This window comes from Ptychodera flava, chromosome 18 (genome assembly GCF_041260155.1).
Source record: "Ptychodera flava strain L36383 chromosome 18, AS_Pfla_20210202, whole genome shotgun sequence".
Taxonomy (NCBI): domain Eukaryota; kingdom Metazoa; phylum Hemichordata; class Enteropneusta; family Ptychoderidae; genus Ptychodera; species Ptychodera flava.
The window spans coordinates 6,581,445-6,608,899 of NC_091945.1; the positions used below are offsets into that span (position 1 = coordinate 6,581,445).

The following is a 27,455-nucleotide window of genomic DNA, read 5'->3' on the forward strand; positions in this document are numbered from 1 at the left end:
ATTAAAACATGTATTAATTCACTGATGTTTAATATGCAGCAAAACAGAATACATTAGAGCATAACCATATTCAGCCTCATAGACTTCATGATCTTGGGCAGCAGCATCTCTTTCGTCAGTTTCAACATTTTCAGTGTTGGACTCTTCTATAACAGATACATCTAAAGCAATAAATTAATGAAAAATCATTTTGAAGAAAGACCTTGGTCTAATTAGGTACAGTTGCAAAAAACAGTACAAATTACCTGCAATCCTACGTTTGTATAACAACCATATGCCCAGGCTGTCATGGATGAATCATGTCAATACAGCTTTTAAATCTGAATTTTTAAATCTAAAATAGCTTCAATAACACTTGGCTCACACTTGGTTCAATGTGGCAGGCCACAGTCAGTATATGCAACAAAGTTTACCCCTAGGAACATGCATACAAAGTTTCAAAGCAATTGGACAGGTGATTTCAGAAGAAATGAGTTTTTGCCCAAAAGGGAGACAAAATGACCCAAAATACAAACAAGACAATTTCAACAAAAATTTGAACAAATTTAAAGTCACAATAAAAAAACTGCATACCAGGTTTCAACCAAATGAGGCCTGTGGTTTCAGAGTGATAGAAATTTTCTGGTTTTTCCCTTTTTACTTTATTTGCATATTTGCAGATGCCACCACACATAACACCTATCCACATGACATTTGCATTTCTGCCCACCAAGTTCATAAATTCAATGCTTTGTACAAGCAACAGCAATTAACAAGAACCTACCTTCTTCATCCTCTGGGACACCATTATTGGCAGCAGACAATTGTTCATCCTCAGACTTTTCACATTGTTTTCCTGATGTGGTATCTTCTGTAACATGAGCAGCAGCTGCTGGGAGGAAAAATTGACAGCAAAACAAAAACAACAGAAACCTTTAGAAGACAGAGCTTGGCCTAATTGAGAAAAGATTAAAAAAAAACCAAAAAAACAACAGTATTGAACATAAACCAGTCAAGACATGTCTGGGAAATGCCTAACATGGAGCTTTCGGACAATATTGTTGTAATTCGTACAATATTGTTCACAAAATTCTCATAATTCAGTTCAGTTACTGACAATATTTATTCAGTACTGTGAACAAGAAAAAACAAAATTAATAAGAACCTACCTTCTTCAGTCTAAGGGACACCATTATTGGCAGCACACCATTGTTCATCCTGTAACTTTTCAGTTTGTTTTCCTGATGTGGCGTTTTCTGTAATATGAGCAGCTACTGCTGAGAGGAAAAATTGACAGCAAAACAAAAACTTTCCATAAATATTGAGCGTTGGGCATCCGTGTTTCTGGGAGCCGCCATTACCGGAAGTTGATAATAGCTGCTCCAAGAAATGTTTTCGGAGCGCGATCGTCGTGTTTGAACAAATTCCAGACCCCATAAACGAAGAGGTTAGTGCAGCATAGTGTTTAGTCTTCAGTAGTGATGAATCGGTACGATGCAGACCAAATGCAGTAAATATGTAGCATTTCACATCAACACGCCTGGTCCAGTGGGATGCGCTTATTTTGACCTCTACAGGGCCATTGGCATTGTAGCGCTACTGGTGACAAGTTGCAAAAACCAAAAATCACCGACCGCCTGTCTCACCGTAGCGCTACAATTTTGCAGCTACAGGGGCCTGTCTTTCTGCTCAGCACATTCACTTGTATCCACGGTCCCTACAGGGACCGTGTAGGATCTAATGTTTCAAAACTAGTTATAACAACTGTGGTGAAATAACAAACAGCTAAAAATCTCCAAAACGTAGTACTACGGCGACCAACAACTTTTTTCCTTTGGTTTAAAACCCTGGAGCAAGATCGTAGATGTATCACTGGCAATGTGGGCAAGCGTGCCACTACTGTATCAGCTGGAGACTCCTGTATGTACTAGCTGATTACTGCACATGTGCGTTGGCCTCTTAGGGGATGACACCCTCAAAAGCCCCTGTCGAAATAATTCTCTTGTTTTTATGATAAAAAACAAAACAAAAAAAAACGAAACAAAATCACGTATCTCAGGGGGAGGGATGGCCAGGTAAGACAACGCTGTAATTTAACTTACCGATTTTATGCCTTTATATGGATCACTCCTAACTCATAAACTTCACCTACGATGAGAGTGAAAATAGGAAAAACTGGAATAACAAACAACTAGATTTCAACGGATTGTAAAGTTTCTCAGGTCGTCCTTTGTGAAAAAAATAACAGTATTAGCAAGTCATTAACACATGCATTCACACTTACCGCTTTCACTGAATAACAATGGCATGTCAATCAAAGAGAGCACAATATTACGCCATGGCCCTTTGAAGAGTTTCAGGAAGAATTTATATCTGTGGTTTTCCCAAAGTTTTGTACAGTGTTCTCTCGTTTAGCCGAGTTCAGTTGATCCCTGATTTCTTTGCGTGGTTCACTGTATGTAAAACAGGCTGAAAGGTTTAATCCAATTGGAAAATTTTACTGAACCCTTATGTGTTTGCAATGTTTACAAAAAGTGTACAAGTTTAATCGGACTGAGGGCGATTACAACTTTGAAATATTTGCGCTAAGATTAACAGAAAAATAGACACCAGGTTGGGAAAATTGCCAACCAAGAAACGTCATGTTACAAATCTTGTCTGTGAATAAATGCTTTAATTTTCATTTATGTCCATTTGTGATCAATCGTGTGCTTCAAGGCAGCAGTTTTAAAGCGCAGCGAAATGTCATTGATATCATCAAAGTCCCTAGTGGTGGAGGGACTGTGATATGATATCCTCACTGTTATCTGTCACCGAAGAAGGCTCCATTAAAGTTGTTGTTTGTTTGCTTAGCACGATCGTTTCAATATCACGTTTTTTTCGACTGATCTTGAGTACATTTCAAGATATCAGATTTTCTTCTAAAGTGAAGATGTCATTACAACAATATTTCAATGTTTACAGCTTGCACTTCATACATTTGTGTTTTACTTTCATTACCGTTTACCAGCTTAATGATTTTATTGTTTATATTAATTTAAAAACCACGAAAACAGTCGATATTGTCTTTTAAAGTTTCAAATGTTATGCAATCAAAATGCTTGTTTCTTTATATATTATGAACGCCGTTTAGATTATATTAAAGTTAACATGAGGATAGGAAATGTCAGAAAAAATTAATAGTTTTTAACGTTGATTGATTGATTTTAAACGTTGATGAATGTCTAACGATTGGTCAATAAAGAGATAATTGCAATTGAAATGAGCGTTTGTCGCTGAAAAATTCAACGCAAACAATAAGGAATAATGAAAGTCGGTTCAATAAAATGTTGCATCAGCGTTTTAAATTCGAAAAGGAAAGAATACCACCAAGCGCTTCTATACTGACTGTAGTACATTATTATTGATGCAAAAGATTTGTGAAAAGTTACCTGCGCCACGATAGCGATATTGCTAAGAAATTTCATTTAATTGCAAAAGAGTGTAAAAACAAAAAAAGTTTGGTTTGATTGAAAATAGCGTCATTAAACCGGAGATATGTTTGACATACCGAATTTGAAAGTTGTTGGATCGGACGATGGCTAAAATGCTATAGTCCGAGAATTCTTTACTTGTATGTTCGACCACTTAATGTAAATGCAATCGAAGCGGGGAACACATGGCTACCTTTGAAGTTTGTGAGAAAATTCGTAAATGTGCGCGAATTCGTCGACTGTTGTACTTGTCAGTTCATGACCAGAAAAATAAGTTTTCTTTATTGATATTTAGAGAACTTTTGACGCGACCGACAGTAGGCAAAACGTTCCCTGGGATCTACACCTTCAAGTTTCGGCACTATGCAAACAAATCAGAGTTAGGTCATTACTCGCACATTCAAAAAATCGCTCAACTAAGAATGAAAATATCGGGCAAAATGGTGGTAGGTCGTGGACTGCGCCCTCTATGCTGACGACAAACAGCAATCGGAACAATATATTGGAACAGCATATACTCACGATGAGTGTGAGGCCAGCCTAGTGTATAAAGTACTGAAAGTATGTTTTTCAGAAATTTCCGATAGAGAATTTCGGTAGATTGTGATCAGAACAATTTGATTTAGACAAGCCAGTCCCAGTCTCATTTCTTGTCAATATTGTGATCTGCATAATAATATGACATCGATAACTGGTGCATTATCGGCAAAACCACCGCAAATGCTACATTAAACAATGTTTAATACGACAGAGCGGTCACCATAATATAAATATATTGAGAACCAAATCACTGAATTGTCTCGTATTGCAAAATTTGTTGAGTTAGAGCAAAGTAAATTCTTAAATTATTTGTTTTGCGTCAACTAAAATTGTGATATTAGCCGGTAAACACACACAGTCTACAGAAAAGTTCGCAAAGGTTTATGCTAACAGGATTGATTCCATATATAAGTGCCGTTTTAAGAACCACAGCAGAATGCTCATTTTCACCTTAATAATTTTACACTACAACATTACATTCTGCAAGCATGCAGGAGTGTTTAAGTATATTTTACGAACGTAACTAAACCTACTTGTAGGCAGAAAACCTAAGTGGTTTAGCCCTATTGAAATATACCGTGATTTTATGAAAACCCTCAAAAATCCTACGCGCACAGGGAAGCAATTACAATGCCTAAAACTCTTTACGGACCTTCTGAGGAGCCCTGCTGAAATGCCTGAAATTATGACATTTTTCTCATTTGTCTCTGCAGTATATGACCTGACCACGCCTACTCTCGGTTTCAGTCAGCGCAATCTATTTCTTTTCTATATCATAGTTGCTAGATCATTTGACTGTTCTTGAAAAGTGTTCATCTATTCTTAGGGAAAAAGTAAACAAAAACAAAACAAAACAAACATGTTTCCGTCTTTGACATTTGGCAAAAGTATAAAGTATATTTCTGAAAAAGTTCAACCAACTTTCCAAGTTCCTTTTTTATATTTTCACAGTTTTTGATCTCAGTTCCTTAATACATGTACTCCGTACTCAATGAGCTTCACCATTTTCCATTTGTCACTGGAAAAAAAATTAAAAAGCAAACATGATGTCCTGGAAAGGATATACATTGTCCTCACGATTGTCACTAAGGCTGGAAAGACTTTTGAATTGAGAATAATACAAATATATTTAAAAGCAACAATACAGAATAATTTGAATTCAAAAAATCAACAACATAAAATGGTATTTATGATAAATTGTCCTGTCACTCAATCAAGAAACGGGCAGGTTTATCTGTTTAAATGTTAATTAGGCCTATCACAGCGTACAATGATCTTAAACGGATATTTTCATCCCGAATCTCCCCTCATATCTGATTAAAATCAGATTTAGAGATTACGACTATCAGCTAACAAGAACAGCAGATAAGATGGAAACGTCGCCATGAAATCTGATTTTGCTCGCCTCCATGGTTACATGATCTTGGATCTCGCCTCCATGGTTGCCATCTTGGATCTCTTTATTGTTACTCTGCAGTTTCTGCAGTTGATATTTTAAACAGGTTTCCTTAATTTGACCACTCTTGAAGGGGTACGAATACTTTCATGACCTCGCCAACGTAACACATCATATACACAGATTAATCAGTATATTTCTTGAACTCTTGTCAAGAGTATCGAAATTGTTCTGCTTCACAACTGTCAAAATGTGGACTTTGCAAAAGTGATGCGGCGACGCGGTTTCTTTATTTTCCTTTTTTCCCTTCCTTTTTTTATTCCTAACAATGCTGGTTTGGCACTATTGATGCATTAATGGCTGCATAATACCTCCGATTTCTTTTTAACATTTTTGGATTGGATTCGGATTCTTGTATTGCGTTTCAAAGCCTCCGGCCCATATGCAAGGGGGTTACAGAAGTTTTAAATGCATGAGATAACAAAATAAATATCTTAAAATCACATACAAAAAAGTGGACAATACATAAATACAGTACAATAGTAATATTTCAATCATGAATTACTAGATGAGAGAGAGCTGTCGTTCTCTGCTTAAAAGCTTTTTACAAGAATACAAAGATTCAGAAGCTCATCAGTTTTAGATGTGCTCATAAGTTGAACACATTTATGAAAGTTTGGTCGCTCAAAATAAGCACGTGATTGCCCTGTCCTAAGATCTGAGTAAACCGGGCATTCCAGAAGGAAATGGTATTCATCTTCTACATCTCTCATAATTTACAAAATTTTAAAGTCACATCCATATTGTACCTTCCCCCTTCCTCTATTGCCAGAGGAAGGGTAGAGCAGCGAAAACAAGCAAACAATTGTATAAAGCTACGGGTACATGGTAACTTGAGGTATTTCTCAGGTTTTAGCAAACTTTTAAATTGCATGTATGTACGGAGTTTTGGCTTCAAAGAAAGTTTACGATTCCAAAGTTGTCTGAAAACATCTGAAAGTCTCGCATCAGAAGTGACGGAACCTGCTGTATATTGCCTATATCCTGGGCAAGCCAGGCGTTACCGAAACCATATGAAAATAGAACATTCTTTATAGAGGTTGCCCACGTATGCCGACCAAAGCTAACAAGATTATATAACATGGTGTACGCATGTATTGGAAGTCGGTCTTGATATTAGGCAGCTCAAGTAATTTAACCCAATAGCAAATGCGACGCTTTCTAGAGTAAAAGTGTACAGGAACATCAGTCACATTCCCCCAACATAGCTTTATTTGTAGTATCGCCCGGTACACCTAAAGACTTTCTACACAATTTTCTGTGTACCTTTTCTAACACATCATAATAACTAAAACCCCAGATTTCAGAACCATAACATAAAATAGGCAATATCGAAAACTTTAAAATGAGAATACAAATCACAATGACCTAGCTTCCATCTAGCAATTGAAAACAGATTCAGCAATTTGCTGGCTTGGTTTGCTAGATTGTGGATGGCTTAGGACCAGTTGTTAAGGGATGAAAAAAATAAACCCAGGTATTTGTAATATGAAACAACACTGAGAGGACTGCTACATCGTCAGCATAACGTAGGGCGAAAAGTCATACAAATCTTGTGTAAATTGAACACCGAGTTGACCAGATGACATAAGCATAGAATTCAATTCACCAATGCAAAAATTAAACAATAACGGACTTAAAATGCACCCTTGTCTGACACCAGCTGGGCAGTCAAAGTACTCTGATGTGATATTGCCTGCTCTGACACATCATTTGATGTCACTGTACATTGAATATAAAATACAATACATTTTACCTTTGACTCCCAGCATTCTTAACCTTATACAATAACATACTGTGGTTTACTTGATCAACTTAAACGCCTTCGAAAAATTGACAAAAGTGCAGTACAGTTTTCCTCATCTTATGCTCAAATATTTCTGTACAATGGAGTGAAGAACAAATATATTATCCGTAGTGCTGTGTTTTTTACGGAAATCGGCTTGACAATCTGAGAGGATGTTTGAAATATCAGACCATTTGACAAGCCGCTCATTTAAAATTGATGTGAAAATCTCCCCAGTGTATTAAGGAGGGAAGTCCCCTGTAGTTGTTGACGTTGAATAGTACAATTGCGCTTAACCATTCAGTAGGAACAATTCCAGAGTCAAAAATGAAGTTAAATAATTCTACAGGTACAGGTAAAATTATTTCTGTAGAGCAGCTATAAAATCCATAATGTATCTCGTCTGGCCCGTGAGCTTTACCAGATTTAAGTCTTTTTAGACAAGACAATACTTCACTCTCTGAAATAGGATCATTAATTTTATTGCTGATACCAACTTCAGAGTCATCGCTCGAGGAAAATTGCTTAATTTCATCTTCTATTGAACTAAAAATTCAATATCACCTGAATTAACATCGTAACAATCTTTGTACAAAGTACTAAAATAATCATACCAAGTTTGGATACCAGTGTCATTACTAGGGTTTACCCTATTAACAGCATTCAAAACTTTTATAGACTTAAGAGAGTGTACAATGGCATAGTTAGTTAGTTAGTTAGTTAAGTTTATTATAGTGACATGAGATATTAGTGGTTCAAAAGAATACAACTCAGCATAAGGTTAACACCTCCCAGCCGAATGGGCTTATATGTCACTTTTAAGACAACTCAAAATATAGGTCACGAGGGCATTGTAAGCGGAAAACAATACGCTTTCAAACATTCACATATAAACGCTCTTTTCTCCTTGTAAATGCATGTTCAATAAACTTTGATATTCCCCTAACTTTCTAGACATCAAAAATTTACATTTCTCAGTATCTGATGTCAAACTTTGATAATCAATATTTGAATTTAAATACATTTCCCTCAAATCGTCATATAGATTACAATGAAAAAGAAAGTGCGTCTCATTTTCTACAGCATTTTGATTACAGAAAGTACAGATTCTATTGTCAACAGCTTCTCCCCTATATCTTCCAGTTTCTATTAGTAAAGGCAAAACACCGGTTCTAAATTGAGCCAATAAAGATCGCTGTCTACGAGAGAGACACATCGATACATAGTATTCTACATTATAATCAGTTTTAAAGAGCACATATGTTCTTAGTTTTGGTTTTCGGTTTACACTTTCACACCAAGCAGTTGAATGTTCAAGTCGCAAACGACTTGAGGCTAGACTTAAGTTTACATGAAGTAGCCCATCTGTATCAAAATTCAGGTCATCAAAAATATGACATACATCAGAAGACCAATTGGACTGCTAAAGAGCATAGTCCCAGAGAAATACTTTCTTTGTTAATCTGCTTCCATCAAGGTTAACAAGATGATCCAATATCTGAGTATCCAAGTGTATCTTCGCACCTGACATGAATTCCAACCTGTGTCACCAGATACAGCATCAATAGGTGTAAATCTATGAACTCCTAAAAGAACCGTAAAGCATGATTTTGAACCGAGTCACACTTTGGATATTTACCGTAACCCCAAATAGCTGAACCATAGTCCAGTATTGGGGCTACACATGAATTGTAAAGCTTTGTATATGTGCTAAAACTCATATTTATAGAATTTTGAACTTTGAAATAATAAACCCAAGCGCTCTTTTGGCATAGAGTAAAATCGGGTCAAAGAATGATACTGTCCTTGTAGCCTTTCTTATGACATCAACATTACGTTTGAAACAACCACAACACAACAATTATCTTCGTTGAATTGTATTGGTCAATAACAACAACAATAACAACACGACTAATAAACATAAACAACAATACAAACAACAACAACTTGATTTAATGGATTCCAAATTACTCCCAAACATCAAAGACACACCAAAAACATGCAAGAAACGCTACATTTATGATCAAACCTGAACATTAGTGCTAATAGAGATTTTTGATTAGTAGTGATGGCGAGCATCGTGCGCCCCCAACGACCATAAAAGTTACTGTAAGATCTCCAGTGTTCAAATAACACTTGTATGGCAAGTTTATAGAGACTTTGGTTTCTTGATATTTTCTTTGGTAACTCATCAGTAGCAGCATCAACAACTTGTAAGTTTCTTTGTATTTTCTTCGATATTATATAAGACAAGTCTTCTTTGTCTGTAAGGTTTCACAGTAGCATGAAGTAGGACTGTATCGCCTTCTCAATTGATCATATCGATTAACCAAAATGTCATGATTGCTTACAATCGGGTGACTAAAAATTACGGGTTTTCGGCAAGGCTAGCCACACTCAAATTTTCGTACACACCTGTTATTCTTCATTTGTGGTCATCTCAACAGATAATTTGATGACAAGATTATGTACAGTTTACATCTGTTCTATCTCTGAAATAAGCGTGGTTGTATAAATTATTTTTTTACATTTGGCGCCTCGTACACAGATCGCAAAGTCTTCGATTTTAAGACAATTGCTCACGTGCATGTGGTGTTAAAGTGCAAACGAGCGAGGCGTTATTGCTATGCCAACTAAGACTGAATTGGACGACCGTGATGGTCCTACTTTAGGCCACCCATGCTTTCTTTTCTCCATGTGGATGTGCGCCGTACTGGAAAATGGTAAGGCAATGGGTTTGTGTAACTTAGGGACTGGTCAGTTTCTTCGGCTTGGGGGTGGATTATTTTTTTTGCCTACGTCAAAAAGTGGCCGACCTCCTATTCCAACTTTCGAAAACAGGGTGACCCCCGTGCGTGCGACAAAGGTAAAACAAAAGGTGGAATATAAATTCAATCATTCAGCGTGTATATATATATATATATATATATATATATATATAATATATATATATAATATATATATATATATTATATATATATATATATATATATATATATAATCATTCTGTATTTTAATGAAATTGTTGTCATTATGTCAGTTGAAGATAGAAACTTAAAAGTGTCAGTTATAAAGTTTTAGTACAGTATTTTGAATGAGATGTGAATGTATTCCACTTTTTATGCATAACCAAATATCCAGAACTGTTGTAAGAAAAATGTGAATATGAAATATTAGTGCATGTTGCTTTCTAATACTGAATTCTTATAGAGAAAACAGAAAAGTATCAGGAACTTGTAAAGCTTTTCATATGAACTGCATATTTCATAATGATAAGTACACTTTGCAAAACAGTCTTTCAATTTACAGACAGCAAGATATTTCTGCCATATCTCTGATATAGTAAAGTGCTGCACCCAAAGGGCTCACAAAAACATATAACAGCGTGTGCATGAGTTATCGGAACACTAAATTAGGTAATTACCCAGCATGATATGCGCAGAGATATGCGCATAATTAATTAGGTACAATATGTGGTTTCATAAGGTGTCCCATCATACCATTTATGAAGGGTGTAGCACTTGTGGTTACTGAGTGATGGACAAATATGTATATTTCAGGTCAAAGGTCATCAAGGTCACGTGACATTTTGTCAAAAAAATTGTATTGCTAAGTTATCTCTATATACCAAAAATCAGACCTCTAGCTCTATTGGCTCGCTCAAAATTAGATATGCGCATAATTAATGAGGTACAATATGTGGCGTCATAAGGTGTCCCATCATACCATACATGAAGGGTGTAGCACTTGTGGTTACTGAGTAATGGACAAATATGTATATTTCAGGTCAAAGGTCATTAAAGTCACGTGACATTTTGTCAAAAAAATTGTATTGCTAAGTTATCCCTATATACCAAAAATCAGACCTCTAGCTCTATTGGCTCGCTCAAAATTAGATATGCGCATAATTTATAAGGTACAATATGTGGCGTCATAAGGTGTCCCATCATACCATACATGATGGGTGTAACAATTGTGGTTACTGAGTAATGGGCAAATATGTATATTTTAGGTCAAAGGTCATCAAGGTCAGGTGACAATCTGTCAAAAAAATTGTACTGCTAAGTTATCCCTATATACCAAAATCAGACCTATAGCTCTATTGGCTCGCTCAAAATTAGATATGCACATAATTAATGTCTGTATTAAGCGAAATCCTGTGATCCTTAAAGCCGCACTTTTCAATCCCAGGTTCACGCATTAGTGGAGTTCTCTTCCCAGTCAAACACATGGCCAGTATGATGTTTGATTTCTATAACATTAATTACACAAAACTGATCTCAACCATAGACCCTCGAGAAAAAACGTTTTTCTCGAGGGTCTATGTCTCAACCTTTTGTCACATTTTGCTAATCCTGCAAGCTAGAGTTTATGCAAGCTTTTGATTGACGGTCGGTTCAAATCGCCAATGGTCACTGATTCCCCACCACAAACGCTCGAATTTCCTAAAAAAATTGTCTTTCAGTCGCCTTAGACTTTGAATATAACCACAGGGTTCGATCGGCAGCAATTTCACGCTGACCGCTTGGCAGTCTGTCTGTGTTTTTGCGGCCGGGGAAAACTAAAATGTGCCATTTTCTGGAGCGTGTGCCCGCGTTTTGCCTGTTTGGTGTCCACCTACACAATGAACGCCGCCATAGCTTGGCGTCCTTTTAAAGGGAGGCTCCGCCTTAACATAGGCTTTGGATTTAGTCAGAGTTTAAAGTGATCGCTAAGATATAGAAGATACGGTCTGGATAAATAGGACGAATTATTCATGATTTGTCTAATTCTAATTTTATTCTGTATCAATTTGGCTCACAACTTTTTCAGTGGAGTTTCACAAGAAATAAGAAACGAATTTGGTCTTAATATAACGTTGAAATGCTTAACAACAAAGCAACACCGATTTGCAATTAATTAAGGAATTAAACAATATTCGATAGTTTCATAACATTTCTATTTTGGTCCTAAAGTTACCAGTTCAGGTAGAAAGGCCAAAATGCAGATGACAGATTAATATCTTTGTTTTTATGCGAATTTCTACAGATTTTTAGGCAATGAGACACTGTTTGTCTGTTTTACTACAGGTGGATTTTATTACACGTACATTCTGACCTGCGCAGTTGCAACACAGTACATCCCCCGTTTACAATTCCCCTTTACACTGCATTGTATAGTCACGCATTGAGGCATAGCATTCACTAATTAACTGAACAAATATCTTTTATTAAGACTGATCGCTGAATCATATTGATATTTCAAAAGAATTTCAACGAACAAATGGAAGAAGCTGACAAAAATATAAAAGAAATCGTGAAAGTCGCCATGTAAGTCACCAAAAGACGCATTAAGAACTCAAAAGGCGCGACAGCGCCATTCGTTATTTCTGCTTGATGCAGCAATGGATGTAGAAGTAATGGGAAAAGTACTGCACAACACATAGGAAAAAAGTATTTTCTTCTCAGTGGAGGTTTTGCAAATTTCGAAGAGGCTCCAAAATGTCAGTGTGAATATTGCATCTTTGAGACAATCTCTGTGCGCAAAAGTATATGCATTTCTCAATTTATGCAATTGGCTGACGGCGATATCTATGGTGGGATGAAGATACACCTACATGCGAGAGCCCCAGTCGTGCTGATGAACAAATGACGTGGTAAAATACAGTATCTTGTCGCCATGAAAGGGACAATTGAAACTGTTCAGCTTTGGGCACGCTGAACCTACATGTAAAAATCTGCTTGTTGATTTCACTGAGACAAACATGTCTGCTCAGGTATAGACAAATATTACTAGGCTCTTAATTTCCTTGGTGTTCCACATATTCTCCCAACCTATATGCTCTATATTCTGCTAGTTCCCAAAAGCCTGGAATATGATTTCATTAGAAGTAAAGTATCATATATGGCTTTGAGTCACCGCATCTGCACACAAACACTTGTTTTAATGGCATTGAATGCGGCACCTTTCATGTGAAAATATTGTGAAAAAATATTATAAAAATTACCCAAATTGGTTCTTGAGAACAAATCCATAGAGATACAACTCACATTAAGAGCTGCACTTCCTGTAAGTAGGGAAATTTCAAAAGCCCACAAGTGTCTCATTATATCTCCTTCAAAATATTGTCTTTGTTACTCAACCTGAACACAACGATGGTTTTAAAGACATTGAATGCGGCGTCTTTCATGCGACATTTTTGTGAAAAAAAAAATAGCTGATCGGTGCAAAAAGTCTTAAATTGATTTTTGAGAACTAATCTATAGAGTTACAATTAACATTACGAACTGCACTTCTTATAAGTAGGGAAATTTCAAAAGCCAACAAGTGTCTCATCATATCTCCTTCAGAATATTGTCTTTGTTACTCAACCTGAACACAAACACTGGTTTTAAAGACATTGAATGCGGCGTCTTTCATGTGACATTTTTGTGAAAAAATTAGCTGATTGGTGCAAAAAGTTTCAAATTGATTTTTAGAACTAATCTATAGAGTTACAATTAACATTACGAACTGCACTTCTTATAAGTAGGGAAATTTCAAAAGCCAACAAGTGTCTCATCATATCTCCTTCGGAATATTGTCTTTGTTACTCAACCTGAACACAAACACTGGTTTTAAAGACATTGAATGCGGCGTCTTTCATGTGACATTTTTGTGAAAAAAATTAGCTGATTGGTGCAAAAAGTTTCAAATTGATTTTTGAGAACTAATCTATAGAGTTACAATTAACATTACGAACTGCACTTCTTATAAGTAGGGAAATTTCAAAAGCCAACAAGTGTCATATGATATCTCCTTTATAAGAATATTGTCTTTGTTACTGAATCTAGTTTATTTGGCCACTGTCGAGATGGTAGTCCCCTATTTCCTGCTTCCTTCTTCTGGGTAAGATTCGATTCGGAAGAATTATCATCACAAGAGGACGAGACGGTAAGTGGTTAAGATTGAATACGCACGATACGATCAGAATTAACTTCAACACCATTTTTTAGGGTAACGAAACGTAAATATGAATGGGTTTTTTTTATTTAAGAAAGCTTTTCTTTTTTATCTCCGCCCTAATGAACAGAGAAATTTGAACAATGTGTCTTCCTGCGACCACCGTAGAAACAAAAAACTTATTACCCGATTGAGTATTACCATTTTGTCTTGTACATTTAACATATTGTCCTTGGTATTCTACATGTTTTTCTACGTATTTACAGTGTTGTTCTAGGCACGCAACATGTTGTCCTCCGTATTTTTGCAATATTGTCACCGGCTTTCACGATGCTATCCTAGGCATTAGCAATTTTGCACTAGGTATTTTTGAGCATGCACATACACTTAAACTCAGTTGCAACGTAAAAGTGAAATTAACACAGATAAAAATGGTTCTTATGTCACTTTTACCCCTGACAAATCCTGTAAAGGAACTTTAAAGTTAAAGCATGACTGATAACATTTTATTAAGTCTACCGAGTTGCAGGGGAAGCTAAACTGTAATACTCACTTGCTCATCTGAGACTCAACGCCAATGTCTATACGGGCACAGGTAACGCCAGCAGTAGGTGCCATGACAACAATTTACAAACTGCTAGCGTTAGACTTTTCTAAAAATCAAAAAATGGTTTCTCCTTATGACTAAAGGGTCTGGTCAATTTGAATTTTTTTGTATAGCAAGTATGACGTCTGGTCGTTGAAATTGGCATATACAATCTTGAGCGGTCACACGATCTTGGTCGCCTTACTGGATTTTGCGAAAATCCAAATTTAATCTTTAAAAATCGTCTCCTCCAGAACCAACATACCATTTCATTTGAAATTTTACTGGTATCATCTTTAGTGTAAGTACTTCACAGTTTGCGAAAAAAAACCATATGGATCAGTCACGTGGTTTGGCGGTAATATTGGATAATCTTTAAAACTCGACAAAGTCGAGCTGTTTCTAATTGCAGGGGGAATTGTTTTCCGAGTACTGGCATCACGGAAAGAGAAATACTTTTGACCTGTGGCAGTCTTGAATTTTGGAAGATACAAATAACCATGACTGGCATTGCGAGTGTTCGATGAAATTCGATGAAAAACGTCAGTCAATTAAGGGGGTGTCAATGATTTAAATGTCAATAACGCAGTAAAATGGACTATACGTAGGTCGCTCTGCAACCAGTGTAAAGTCAGAAAGATAGTTCGTGAAGGAACAATGCTGATAGAAAGTTTCTTATATAGGTTATCAACGTGAACATCCCAACCTAAAGTAGAATCAATTTCGACGCCTGAGAGCACATGAGAAAAAACATAAGAGATCATTGTTTTGTGTATTGTGACACAGATAAAGACCTCAATGTTAGTAATATGTCTAATTTTGGACAAGAAGCAATGACTGTACTTTTAGTTTCTTCCGTGTTGACTGCTATTAACACGATTAGAAGTAATTTGGGATAATTGGATGCTGAAGTATTATCGATTTAATCTGCAAATGTAAGCTTATGTGCCTTTCTTTTAAGTTACACGCTGAGTAATTTGTAATATTGCAACATTTAGTGATAAAACAACTGCCAGTTTTGAGAAATTGAAAAATATAAAGATCCAATTGTCCCAAATTAGTTCCAATCGTGTTCATTATAGCATTATTAGAACCCACTATGAGATAAGGACAACATTATCGTTCATACGGGAAATAATTTGATCGACAGTATTACCTGAAACATACAAAGTTTGTTCGTCAGCGATCATATCTAACTCACCAATATAAAGTCAAAGGGGGAGGTCGTTGATGAAAATAAAAAAAGTAGGAGGCCGAGAATAGACTTTGAGGGACGCCACTTACAATTGGCAGGACCTCCGACTCACATGCAAGAAAGTGAACAAGCTGAATTATGTCTGCCAGGCAACCTAGGAGAGATGACCCCTGAATTACCATAAATAGCGAGTTTATCTATAAGTATATTATGATCAACCGGCTCAACAGCTTTATGTCGATCCAAAAACAATAAACCATTAAAGAGACCGGAATCAATATTTGAGAGAAGGTGATCCGTCAGTTTGATCAGAATAGTGTGAAATGACTGATGTTCTCTGAAACCACATTAGGACTCAACAATCAATTGATTCACATGCAAACAGTTAAAAAGCTACTTTACACATGCTTCTCTAGAATTGTAAAGAGGGAGGGCAAAATAAAAATTGGCCTGTAATTATTAATATCGCTTTTTGAAACCCCCCGCCCCCCCTTGAGAATGGGAAAAACACGGGCACATTTGTAAGTAGGAAGACCCATTTGTTATTGACATATTAAAAGTACTAGTAACAGAGTCGGCAATACACGGCGCACGTATCGTCAGAAATTTTGAGGGAAGTGCATCATTACCAGCAGAATTCTTTGTCATCGAGCTAAGAAAGTTGGCTCAGACAAAGTCAACAGTGACAGGATGAATTTGAAAACTGGGTGGCGCGAGTTAAGAAAAGCTTTGGTAAGGCTGAGATCAAGAGTGTTGTCAAAATGCTGACGAAACTTATCAATAATGCTAGTAAAATGAATATTGAAAGCCTTGGCGATATACCCGTGGGTTTTCAACCTCTCAGTCACCTTCATGGTAGAACGTTGAGCTGAGTGACCGACTGTCACTATGGGACAAAATATCATTAACGGAGCCAAAGAAAAGAAGCGTTAGGGTTGTTTGTGAAGACATTACAATGATGACTTAATGCTTTGCACAGGTAGTTACATTAACAACCCTGCTCCGTAAAGAACGATACACAAGCCAGTCGTTAGGATTTTTTTGGACATAGTGGCTTTCACAAGATTGTATTCTCTGACACAAATGAGATCCAGCATGTGCGTTACAAATACGACTGAAGGAGTTGGTCCACTCATTCAAAGTGGTATTAAAATCATCAGACAGGAGGACAGCTGGCCAAGAGGTAGATTCTAAATCCCAAACAATTCTCGGGAGTACAATTACGAAACTGTATTACTTAATCACGATACGGTAACCAGTGGTATCAGAGTTTGCATTCAAGCGTCTTACAACACAAACAGGATGATGGCTAGATAGGCCAACTTCGGGAACATCGACACGTAAAACATTCTTTAAGCAACTAAGATAGACATGATCAAGGAGAATCACTGACACTGGTCTAGTGAAAACCGAGACCATCTGTGTAAAATCCAGTGACTCCATACAATTAAAAGTGTAGAGATTCTTACCATGTTGAGATAATAAGCTACATTTGAATCTCCCAAGACGACAATTTTTTTATCTTGAAGATAAAGAGTTTTAATAACTGATACAATTTCTTTGTCTACTAAGATTGAGGACGCAAATGGCCTTTAAACTCCAACAACAATCAGTTGGAGTATACTCCTCATTTCAAGTCCGACGACACTCATCTCTACTGTATTAGACTCAAAATCTGTCCTGCGTTTGAACAGAATGTGTGACTCATCAAGTGCAAGAAGCCCACCTCTACACCTGTTGCTCTTCAATCTTTACTGATCAGAAAGTCAGAGTAAGGATGCAAGTCATTGAGTAAAATTCCGGTGATAATTGACATATCAAACATATTCTTGGAGTAGCAAAACCAACATCCTAACTGATCAATCTTGTTCGCAATATGTTGAATGTTCCAGTGACCAAGGCGTAGGCCTTTGAATAATACTGAGATCATAAAAAGGGTTAGCGTTCATAGAAGGATGTCAAAGTTTATCGGAGATTGCCACGTCTGGAGTTTTAACGGCACTCTCTTCAAGTCTAACATGGGCTCTTATTGATGGGTTGAATCTTTTGTATGTTGAATCATATTTGATGAATCCAATAAATCTTCGAAATGGCAAGTATCCCTGCCGTGGTCATTGTCTAGATGAATGTTAAAATCACCATTGATCAGAAGTTTACCAGCAGATATACATTACGTAGCAAGAAAATCAGTGAATTTATCCAGGAAAGAAACGTGGTAGTTGATTAATTTTTGCTCGAAGGTGGAAGGCGATATAAAATGATATAAGTCTGCAAACATCTGACGGAGACTTAAGAGTGGCTTCCATGTAGTCAATAGACTTGAAACACTGTTTTTATGGAACCTTCGAGACTTGGCCTTGTGTAACACCGCCACAGCACTGCCTTTACACTTCAGTCTTTTAGTGTAATCTCGTCTATCGCAAAGTGGTCACTTTCATTTTCTGTTAACCATGTTTCAGTCAGTAATACCAAATCATAATCATTTTCGGTAACCAAGTCAGTGATCTGCGATGCGTTGTCTGCAACCTATACACAGTTCAGAAGACAGCAATACAGCCAGTTCGTTGTGTTGTTGGCCTGAAGTCATCATTAGCAGATACAATCGTGACAAGATTCTCATGATGAGCTCTCTGATTGGTGGATTTCAGTGACTGAGGCAGATGGTGAGATGTCATTCTGACAAGAAACGCTTCAAGGACACTATCATTATACTCTATATATGAAGAGAATGTACGTTGTCAGAGACTTGCATCGGGTCAAATAATGATAGTGTCCTTGTAGCTTCCTAATGACATCTACATTACGCTTGCAACAACGGCAACACAACACATTTATGTTCGTTGAATTTTATTGGTCAACAACAAAAACAACAACAACACGACGAACACACTTAAATAACAATACGAAAACAAAACAACAACAACAACAACAACCAGACCTCTCGATGCCCTGTGATCTGATATGTTGACTATTATCCAACTAATAGGCAACGTAATATCGTATGGGCATAAGAGATTCTAGTATATTTGTCATGACAGAAATACTAAAACAATGATCAAAACATGCAGTGTGTGCGATTCACACCAAGAACACAAAGTAAAATACAAAAATGTTACACTATACATCTACTGATCAATGTAAGTGTTACACGAATGTGAGTGGATGATGATGATGATGTTGATGATGATGATAATGCTGCTGCTGATGCTCCTGCTGCTGCTGATGATGATGATGGTGGAAGTGGTGGTGGTGGTTGTGGTAATGATGATGGTAGTAGTGGTAGTAGTAGTAGTGTAGATGATTATGATGATGATGAGGAGGAGGAGGATGGAGAGAAAGGAGACAGAGGAGAGGAAAGAGAAGGGGGAGAAGGAGGATTGAGAGGATGAATAGGAAGTTGATGGAGACTGATTTAGTACTATTTATTTTATTGTTTTGTTCACTAATTGGTGTAATAGAGACTGATTTAGTACTATTTATTTTATTGTTTTGTTCGCTGATTGGTGTAATAGAGACTGATATAGTACTATTTATTTTATTGCTTTGTTCGCTGATTGGTGTAATAGAGACTCATTTAGTACTATTTATTTTATTGTTTTGTTTGCTTATTGGTGCAATAGAGACTGGTTTAATACTGTTTATTTTATTCTTTTGTTCGCTGGTTGGTGTAATAGAGACTGATTTAGTACTATTTATTTTATTTTTTTGTTCGCTAATTGGTGTAATTGAGACTGATTCAGAACTTATCATCATTTGCTTTTTTAATAATTGTCATAGCAGTGATAGAACTGATTAAGTTTTTTCTTGTAATTTGGTGACTAAGACAAGTCCTTTGATTGTTTTTCATATGCCATTTCAAACAAAATATTTCTTCAGTGCAATATGTAACAACTTCAAAACAAGTTTGTTTTTTTGTTCAAAACAAAGTATAATTGACTCTTGATCATTCTATTTATTTCTGACGGTTTTGTTTGAAAAAGATGTATTATACTTTGAACGTCATGGAAATGTTGCATGTGTTTTGAAAGGATGTATTTGACAGGACAAATATACTCAAAACTACACTACCCTATCTATCCATTCTTCTGGATATTTCATAATTTCCCCCATACACTTCAAATTCCTTGTTTGTTCATTAAGATTTTCAGTGTAGCTTTGTAAAGTATTTGTTGATCTACTCGATATCTTTATACACAATAGGTTACCCTTCCTCCTGATTCGTACACAAAATGAAATGGCCCTCCTCAGACTGCTGCATGAAAAATATGACCCCTCCCCCAAAGCGCATCAGTATGCAGCATTCCCTCTGTTAATTCTATCCATTCCCTTACACATAAAAATGCACGCCAGTGAATTTATAAAGCACAAAAAGGGGGTAAAAGCTCAACAGAAAAATGTTGAATAGGTTTTTACAACTTTTAAAACTGCAGACAATCTCATGTGTGGATTGACTGCGCACATGTACCACCACAGGGAGTTGCACGAAAATCAAGAAATGCATGTATTTTTTTGATATCTTTGATATTTCAGATACAGAGATACAGAACTGTATTAATATCAAGGGTTCCTCGTCCTTTACTTGAAGGATCAGGTTTTTTATAAGCTTTATCTCTAAATAAATTGAATAACTGGACACAAATGTCTAAGGAGAACAAATGACTTAGACTTTAATACCTAAATTGCAACCCACTGATCATTTGGCAACAGTGACGCCGCTGTTTGTTTTTTCCCCCGGTTATAAACACTGCTTGGTGAGCTACTATGTTGGCCTTATTGGGGGATTAAAGCTGTCAGTCAAGATCTTACGATATACTTATAACATGGAAGAATTTCTGTCACGTCTTCAGTATACAATCGTTTCACTATATAATATTTCCATCGCAGAATTACAGAAATTTACTTTACAATATGACCGAATTTGGGCTTTTGAGACTCAGTTGATGTTTTTTCTTCAAAGTAGCGTAAAATAGCGTAAATTACTAAGACGTTGCTAAATATGAAATCGTGTATAACTACGCAGAAGGTATGTGGCGTTCCTCACTCACGCAATAATAATAATAATAATAATAATAATAATAATAATAATAGTAATAGCTTTAAGCATCAAACGTACTGGCCTGAGTATGCATGTAATCAGTAAATTATTCCTTAATATTTTTTTCGTTCAGCATTGAAAATACTCGTGACATTATTGCCGTGTCAAAAATCGTTTTCGACTCTTAGTTACTGTTACTTCGCCTCTTGTATTTTCCTACGCTTAATGTTCGCTAAATAAAGACAAACTTAAAGGAAAACATTTCAATCTGGTCTCTTTGTATGTCTTATCACAGCAGAGTAAGAGTCACAGATACCAGATCAAATGACCTCCATGTATCCGTTTATTGTACTGTTACTTCGCCTCTTGTATTTTCCTACGCTTAGTGTTCGCTAAAGGCCTGGTCAGAATTAACAGGGGGGGGGAGGCCGGTGCGATTCAAAACCTGGATGCATGAAAAATACTGACCCTCCCCCGATTTCTTTCGCAAAAAATGCTGACCCTCCCCCGTCTCCTTGCGCAAAATCAAGTGACCCTCCCTTTCCCTGTTTGCTTTCTTCAGTCCCAAGAAAACTGTCTTGTCCAGTAGGCCGTTGTCCTCCTTCCATATCGACTAAGCAGCACGGGTTGTTCAGTTTGTTCTATGTCTTCTGAAATACCGGTATCATTAATGTCACTGTCTGAGGAATCTCCAATTTCAGCTAGCACCATGGTATCTTCTTTGTCACTATCGATATCGGAATCAGTATCATCATGCGTCTGTGAGTCTTTCTCCCCATCTGACTCTTCATCATTCTCAGCTGGCTCTTCATCATTATTAGCTGGATTTTCATCTCTTGTCACAAAACTAGTTTCATCTCCATGCAAAAAAGACTGCAATACTGGCATTAATGAGTCTTATCATATCGTAATATTAAACAATCTTGGTAGAGCCGATGGGTGGAGTTGCCCTCATTTTTCTTTACACTGATTGCTTTCTTAGGTCACTTTACAAGCACGGACACTCCATTTTATGAAAAGGCCGTTTGTGATCTAAGTCGAGGGCTAGCAAACACGAGAATACCCTCTGGGGTATCCATCGACTACCTAATATGTAATGCAGTAAAAAAACCAGCAAAAACATGGATCATTTCAACCATTATCTTTGTGTAAAAAATATATACATATTTTAACCATGGCTCTTACACGGAAACCATTGGGACAAAATAAACTTCATCAAAGTTTAGGGCCTGAAACCAATTCACCTATCAGATAACGGTCCACTTTGACGTTGACGTAATGTAAATATACTCAAACCAGTAATCACATCCTGCCTTGCTACAAATAGAATAAGCTCAAAGTCTCATCAAACCAGTCTGAGATGAGCACAGATAGCGATGTCTCCGTATCTACGGCCTGCTCGCTTAAACTGAGCGCATAAGGGAGGACTCTATCAACACAGGAGAGTGAACTGAAAATCACTGCAGCAGAGCTTACTTCTGGGATCAACCCTCGAGTCGTTTTCTAACGACACTCCTCATGGTCTATAAAACGAGCATCTAAAAAAAATTGCTTCTTACAAAATCATAGCTCGTTATGTAACTTTGACCAACATGTGAAGGAGGAAGCATTCCGTTGATATCCGGAACGACAACCGAAAAGTCCGGTGAGTTAATTCAAACACACTTTGCCAACATCGCTCAAACAGTTAAAACGTTTCATGATAGCGGTTTTAACAACGGGGAATCTGATTTTTTTTGGGTCTCCATTTTATGTCACAACTTATCGTATAAAACCAAGATGCAATCTGTCATCGAATTGGTACTATAATCGACCAAACTGAAAAGATTGCTGGGCAATACAGAAAACGTCATCTGACAAAGAAAATCAAAAACTGAGATAGCTCCCATATAAGTAATCAAAGTTGGCGGCATGAATTAAATAAACCAATACTCTCCTCAGACCAAACCAATTTCAAAGGCCGTTTACAGCAAATATTGTTAACGAAACCATGAAACCTGGGAATGGCTAAACACAGAGAAATAAGATTTATTTCTCGAAACAGCCTTTCACAACATGCTTTTCAAACACCGGAAAGCAGGCACCAATATCGACCCGAAATCTATTACAAAGTCCATGTTAAAAAAATTGACACACAACCAAAAGTTCGGATAATCGATTAAAATGCCTAAAACAAACTAATCGTTGTCAGAATAGTACAACATTTACTGTTAACATAACGAGCACTAGCAACGCTCAAATTATGCCCTAAAACAAAAATTCTTATAAGCGTCAAGAAACTCCCGTCGATGCTGGGTCATGTTAATTATAATATGACACCACACACCGGATCGCTCACTATAGAGTCAGTCAATAATGGCTAACTCTCTCAATAACGAATCTGGCTTCTCGTCGAGTTCGAAGATGACTTCATCTGACGACCAAGCGCATTTTTGGTTCCGAAACACCGTTAAGACAAATCACTCAATCAACAAACTGGTTTACCAGGGACCCAGATCACATGACTAGGGTCAAAGCACTATCGATTCACCGGTGTCTCGCCATGTATTCCACACAAAATAAATGCAATGATCCTTTTATTCACCATATCGAAATATTAAACAATCTTGGTAGAGCCAATGTGTGGAGTTGCCCTCATTTTCCTTTATATTCTTTGCTATCATAGCAGTATCAGTGACAGCATACTAGTATTTATTATAAATACTTGTGTTGCAGTTTAACAAAAAATGTATATTCGTTTACGTAAGTTATTTTTACGAAAACTACTCTTGTTACATAAGTTATTTTTATGAGTGTCTTTGTTCTGTTCAAGAGTATTTATAAAAGGATTAAAGATTTTTATTTATATTCAAGATCACATACTGGTACATGTGTATGTTTTACAGTTGTGAGTGATGTATTTTGCAGTACAACTGATATCAATACATCAATACATGAGTGCCCTATATGAACGCAAGTCTCTTTTTCAGGATTTCTCCGTAACATTTCAAATTATGAAAATTTTCCGTGTCATCCTTGCACAAAAATTGATGACCCTCCCCCTGACTCATGCTCAAAGTGAAGTGGCCCTCCATAAAAGCGTTGCATTAAAAACAGTAACCCTCCCCCAATCGCACCGGCCTCCCGCCTGTTAATTCTGACCAGGCCCTAAATAAAGACAAAGGAAAACATTTCAATCTCGTCTCTTTGTATGTCTTATCACAGCAGAGTGAGAGTCACAGATACTAGATCAAATGACCTCCATGTATCTGCTTATTGTACCACAAATTACAACACTCGTTTGATGATCGACTCCTCGTTACTGTTTAATCGCACATATCATATTTAGCTTGTGATTACCCATAGCACAGTCTCTCCACAGCAACGCCAATTACACAGCTGCCTTGATTTAACATTCGCCGCTCTCCTTATGCATTAACAATATAGATCAACTTATCGACAGTCACTACAGAAGCAAATAATGGGTGGAATGCGTTTGACTTCAGGCTTGCTAAGACTCATCGGCCTTATGGTCCTCCTAACCATTTCTGCGTTAAACCAACGTTCCGATGCCAACATCCATGAAGTTGCAACCTTCACTGATGCTGACTCATGCTGCTTCAACCACATGATACGGAATATGGTGGGAAATGTGTACATTGCTGGAATGAATCGACTCTTCAGGTTAAATTCAAAGTTGGATTTGATTTTCAGCGTCACAACAGGACCGCAGTATGATAGAGATGGTGAAGAGCATGATACTTTCAATAAAATATTGACAATAAACGATGACAATAATGACCTTATAACTTGTGGTGGTTACCGTGGTGATTGCCAAAAGCGAAATATTTTTAATCTGTTGTCTTTAATTGGCTATAACGATCCAGTATTTGTTGTCTCAAATAAGACACACGAATCTACGGTAGGTTTTGTTGCGCCAAATTACCACCTTGGTCAACCACTACTGTACGTTGGGACGACAAGCACATCAAATGGTTCTGGTATACCGTTTGTGAGTGGCAGACGAATTGAAGGCGATCAGATATTTGAGGTAGTGGAAGACAGCCGTGGCAGCACAAGAGTTGATGTCGCTCTGGCTTTCACCACAACTTTTCCTGTCACGTATGTGGCTGGATTCAGCTACAATGGTTACAGTTACTTTGTTACAATACAAAGGTCATCCCATGACACTTCTGATTATATTTCAAAACTTGTTCGTGTATGTCAGCGGGCCGATCAATACTACTTCAACTCCTACTCTGAAGTGACATTGAGGTGTCGCCATAATTCATACAACCTTGCTCAAGCAGCATATATCACCAGACCTGCACAAGATCTCAGTCAATCACTGGCATTAGATGACGATGAAGAGGTTTTGTTCGTTGCATTTGCTGTGGGAGTGAATAATCCTCCAACACCGACCACAAAGTCTGCAATATGTATGTACAAAATGAGTGCGATTGAAAGAGCCTTTCAAGATGCTGTTGAAGGATGTATGATAAATGATGGACCAAGTGTTCAAGAACGGTACACTGCTTCCTGGATGCGAGGTGCTTCATGTATTGGATCATTGCCCGTAAGTGTCATTGTCATGGCATTTTAATTATCTCTAATATATACAGTGAATTGCTTTGAAGCATTAGACGAACTAGACACATTGTCTAAATCGAGGTATTGCCAACACCGTGAGGTGTTTTTAATTATCAGCTGAACAGCAATTTCAGTCGACCAAAGAGAAATCAATTCTGCCAAAATTAAAACATTGTTTTGCAGCAGGTCAGATGTAGTCAAAACAACTACACCTGAAAGCGGTCCTTTAGTATATCAGAGTCTTTAAGTTGATGTTTGCAAATTTAAAGTCTGTTTTGCAAAGTGTACTAATCATGAAATCCGCAGTTCATATAAAAAACATTTCAAATTCCTGATACTTTTCTGGTTTCTCTATGAGAAGTCAGTATAAGAAACTACACGCACTAATATTTCACAAATTCAATATATTTGGTACAGTGTCATACTTTAGAAAGTGAAATACCCCCGTGACCAGTCTGAAATTACCTCGCTTCCCCGTTATGATTTCTCTCACTTTGTTAAAATATTATAAAAATCGGGTACAGAAAAGAAACATATTTGCCAGGGGATATATAGGAGGGCAAGTTCAGGGGTCCCACTACAGACTATGACAGTATCAAGGCTACACTCGTACAAACATCTATATCAAAAGTTGATGGCAAGGCTTGCTGATATCTAATGGTATCAGTGGACGCACGATCACAGGATGGCGAGTTCGAGCCCCGGCATGGCTATATGTTGTGTCCTTGAGCAAGGCACTTTATTCCTCATTGCTTCTCCCCACCCAGGAGCGATGGGTACCTGGTAGGACTGTCGTTGTAATTTGTGCGTTTAGCTCTGCTGCGCTTATGACTGCACATGTGAGCTGTTGTTTGCTCCCAAGTTGAGTGGTATCATATTAGGTCCAGTGACTAGGGGCAATAAAAATTTTAAAGCGCCTTGAGCACATGAACTTTTGGATATGTGCACTATATAAGAACTTATTGATAATAATAATAATAGTATCACTGCTTGGATACTGTCTTCGTCCGACATGTTGGAGTGTTGAAACCACACACACTACAATATGTTTCAGCCTAATTACGGCCAATCCAATAGCACTTGCCTTGATCGTGACATTCGCTGCTTATTGCTGAATTGTTGTTGCAACTTGTTAAGTCCACTCCATAAGATTGTGTTCACGATAAAGTACCAACTGTGCGATTCATGGTGATGTGATTCCAAAATGCTTCGCAAAAAAACCAAGAACATATATACATATTTATTTTGTGTTTTAATGATGGTGAGTGACGTCATGGGAAAAAGCGTAGATCAGAGATTCCATTTTACTTTATTATTCACCAGACAGAGCTTGGGTCCTCCGGCCGAAAATTAAAATCCAGCCATACTGTTACGTGCTAATGAACATGGTGTAATTCGAATGTAACTGCGACCCGTGACTTTTTGTCACACTTGGCAGTTACCCATGATCATGCTCGCCAAGCGGAATTCGAAATCAACAATATTTCCTCAACAGCTGCTTCACTAACTCGCAAACTCTCTATTCATTGATTCATCATGTTTCTGTATTTAACTCTTGTGATCTTTCACATGATTCAATTCATTTTGTATGTTCGCACCAGCTGATTTTGAAGCAATCGTTTTCATTTATTAAATCATATTTTAGGTTGCTTTGCAGTGTTTGTTTTTCTTTAATTCCCGTATGTCAACTTTCAGTTCACAAGAGAAATTCACGAATGCTATGCATTTACTAACTACACATATGCAAATGGAGTCAATGATCAACATGGATATGACGTAGAAGACTATACACACACCTTGGTGACATCGATAGCTGTAACTACTGTAGAGCAACACACAGTTGGATTCTTGGGTACTGGTACGGGAACTATTCTAAAGGTAAGTCTAACTGACCTTAAAACGCAAGAGCCCACAA

General features: G+C 37.1%; 1 protein-coding gene across 1 annotated transcript in view; it reads left to right on the forward strand.

Annotated features, from left to right (window-relative positions):
• Positions 1-14,060: 14,060 nt before the first annotated feature.
• Positions 14,061-27,455, forward strand: part of LOC139117776 (plexin-B-like) — a 30,164-nt gene continuing 16,769 nt past the window's right edge. Inside the window, exons 1-3 of the mRNA XM_070681035.1 lie at positions 14,061-14,146; positions 24,398-25,526; positions 27,236-27,418. Of these exons, the coding sequence (XP_070537136.1) occupies positions 24,432-25,526; positions 27,236-27,418 (1,278 nt within the window). The 5' untranslated portion in view covers positions 14,061-14,146; positions 24,398-24,431. The remainder of the gene's footprint in view (positions 14,147-24,397; positions 25,527-27,235; positions 27,419-27,455) is intronic.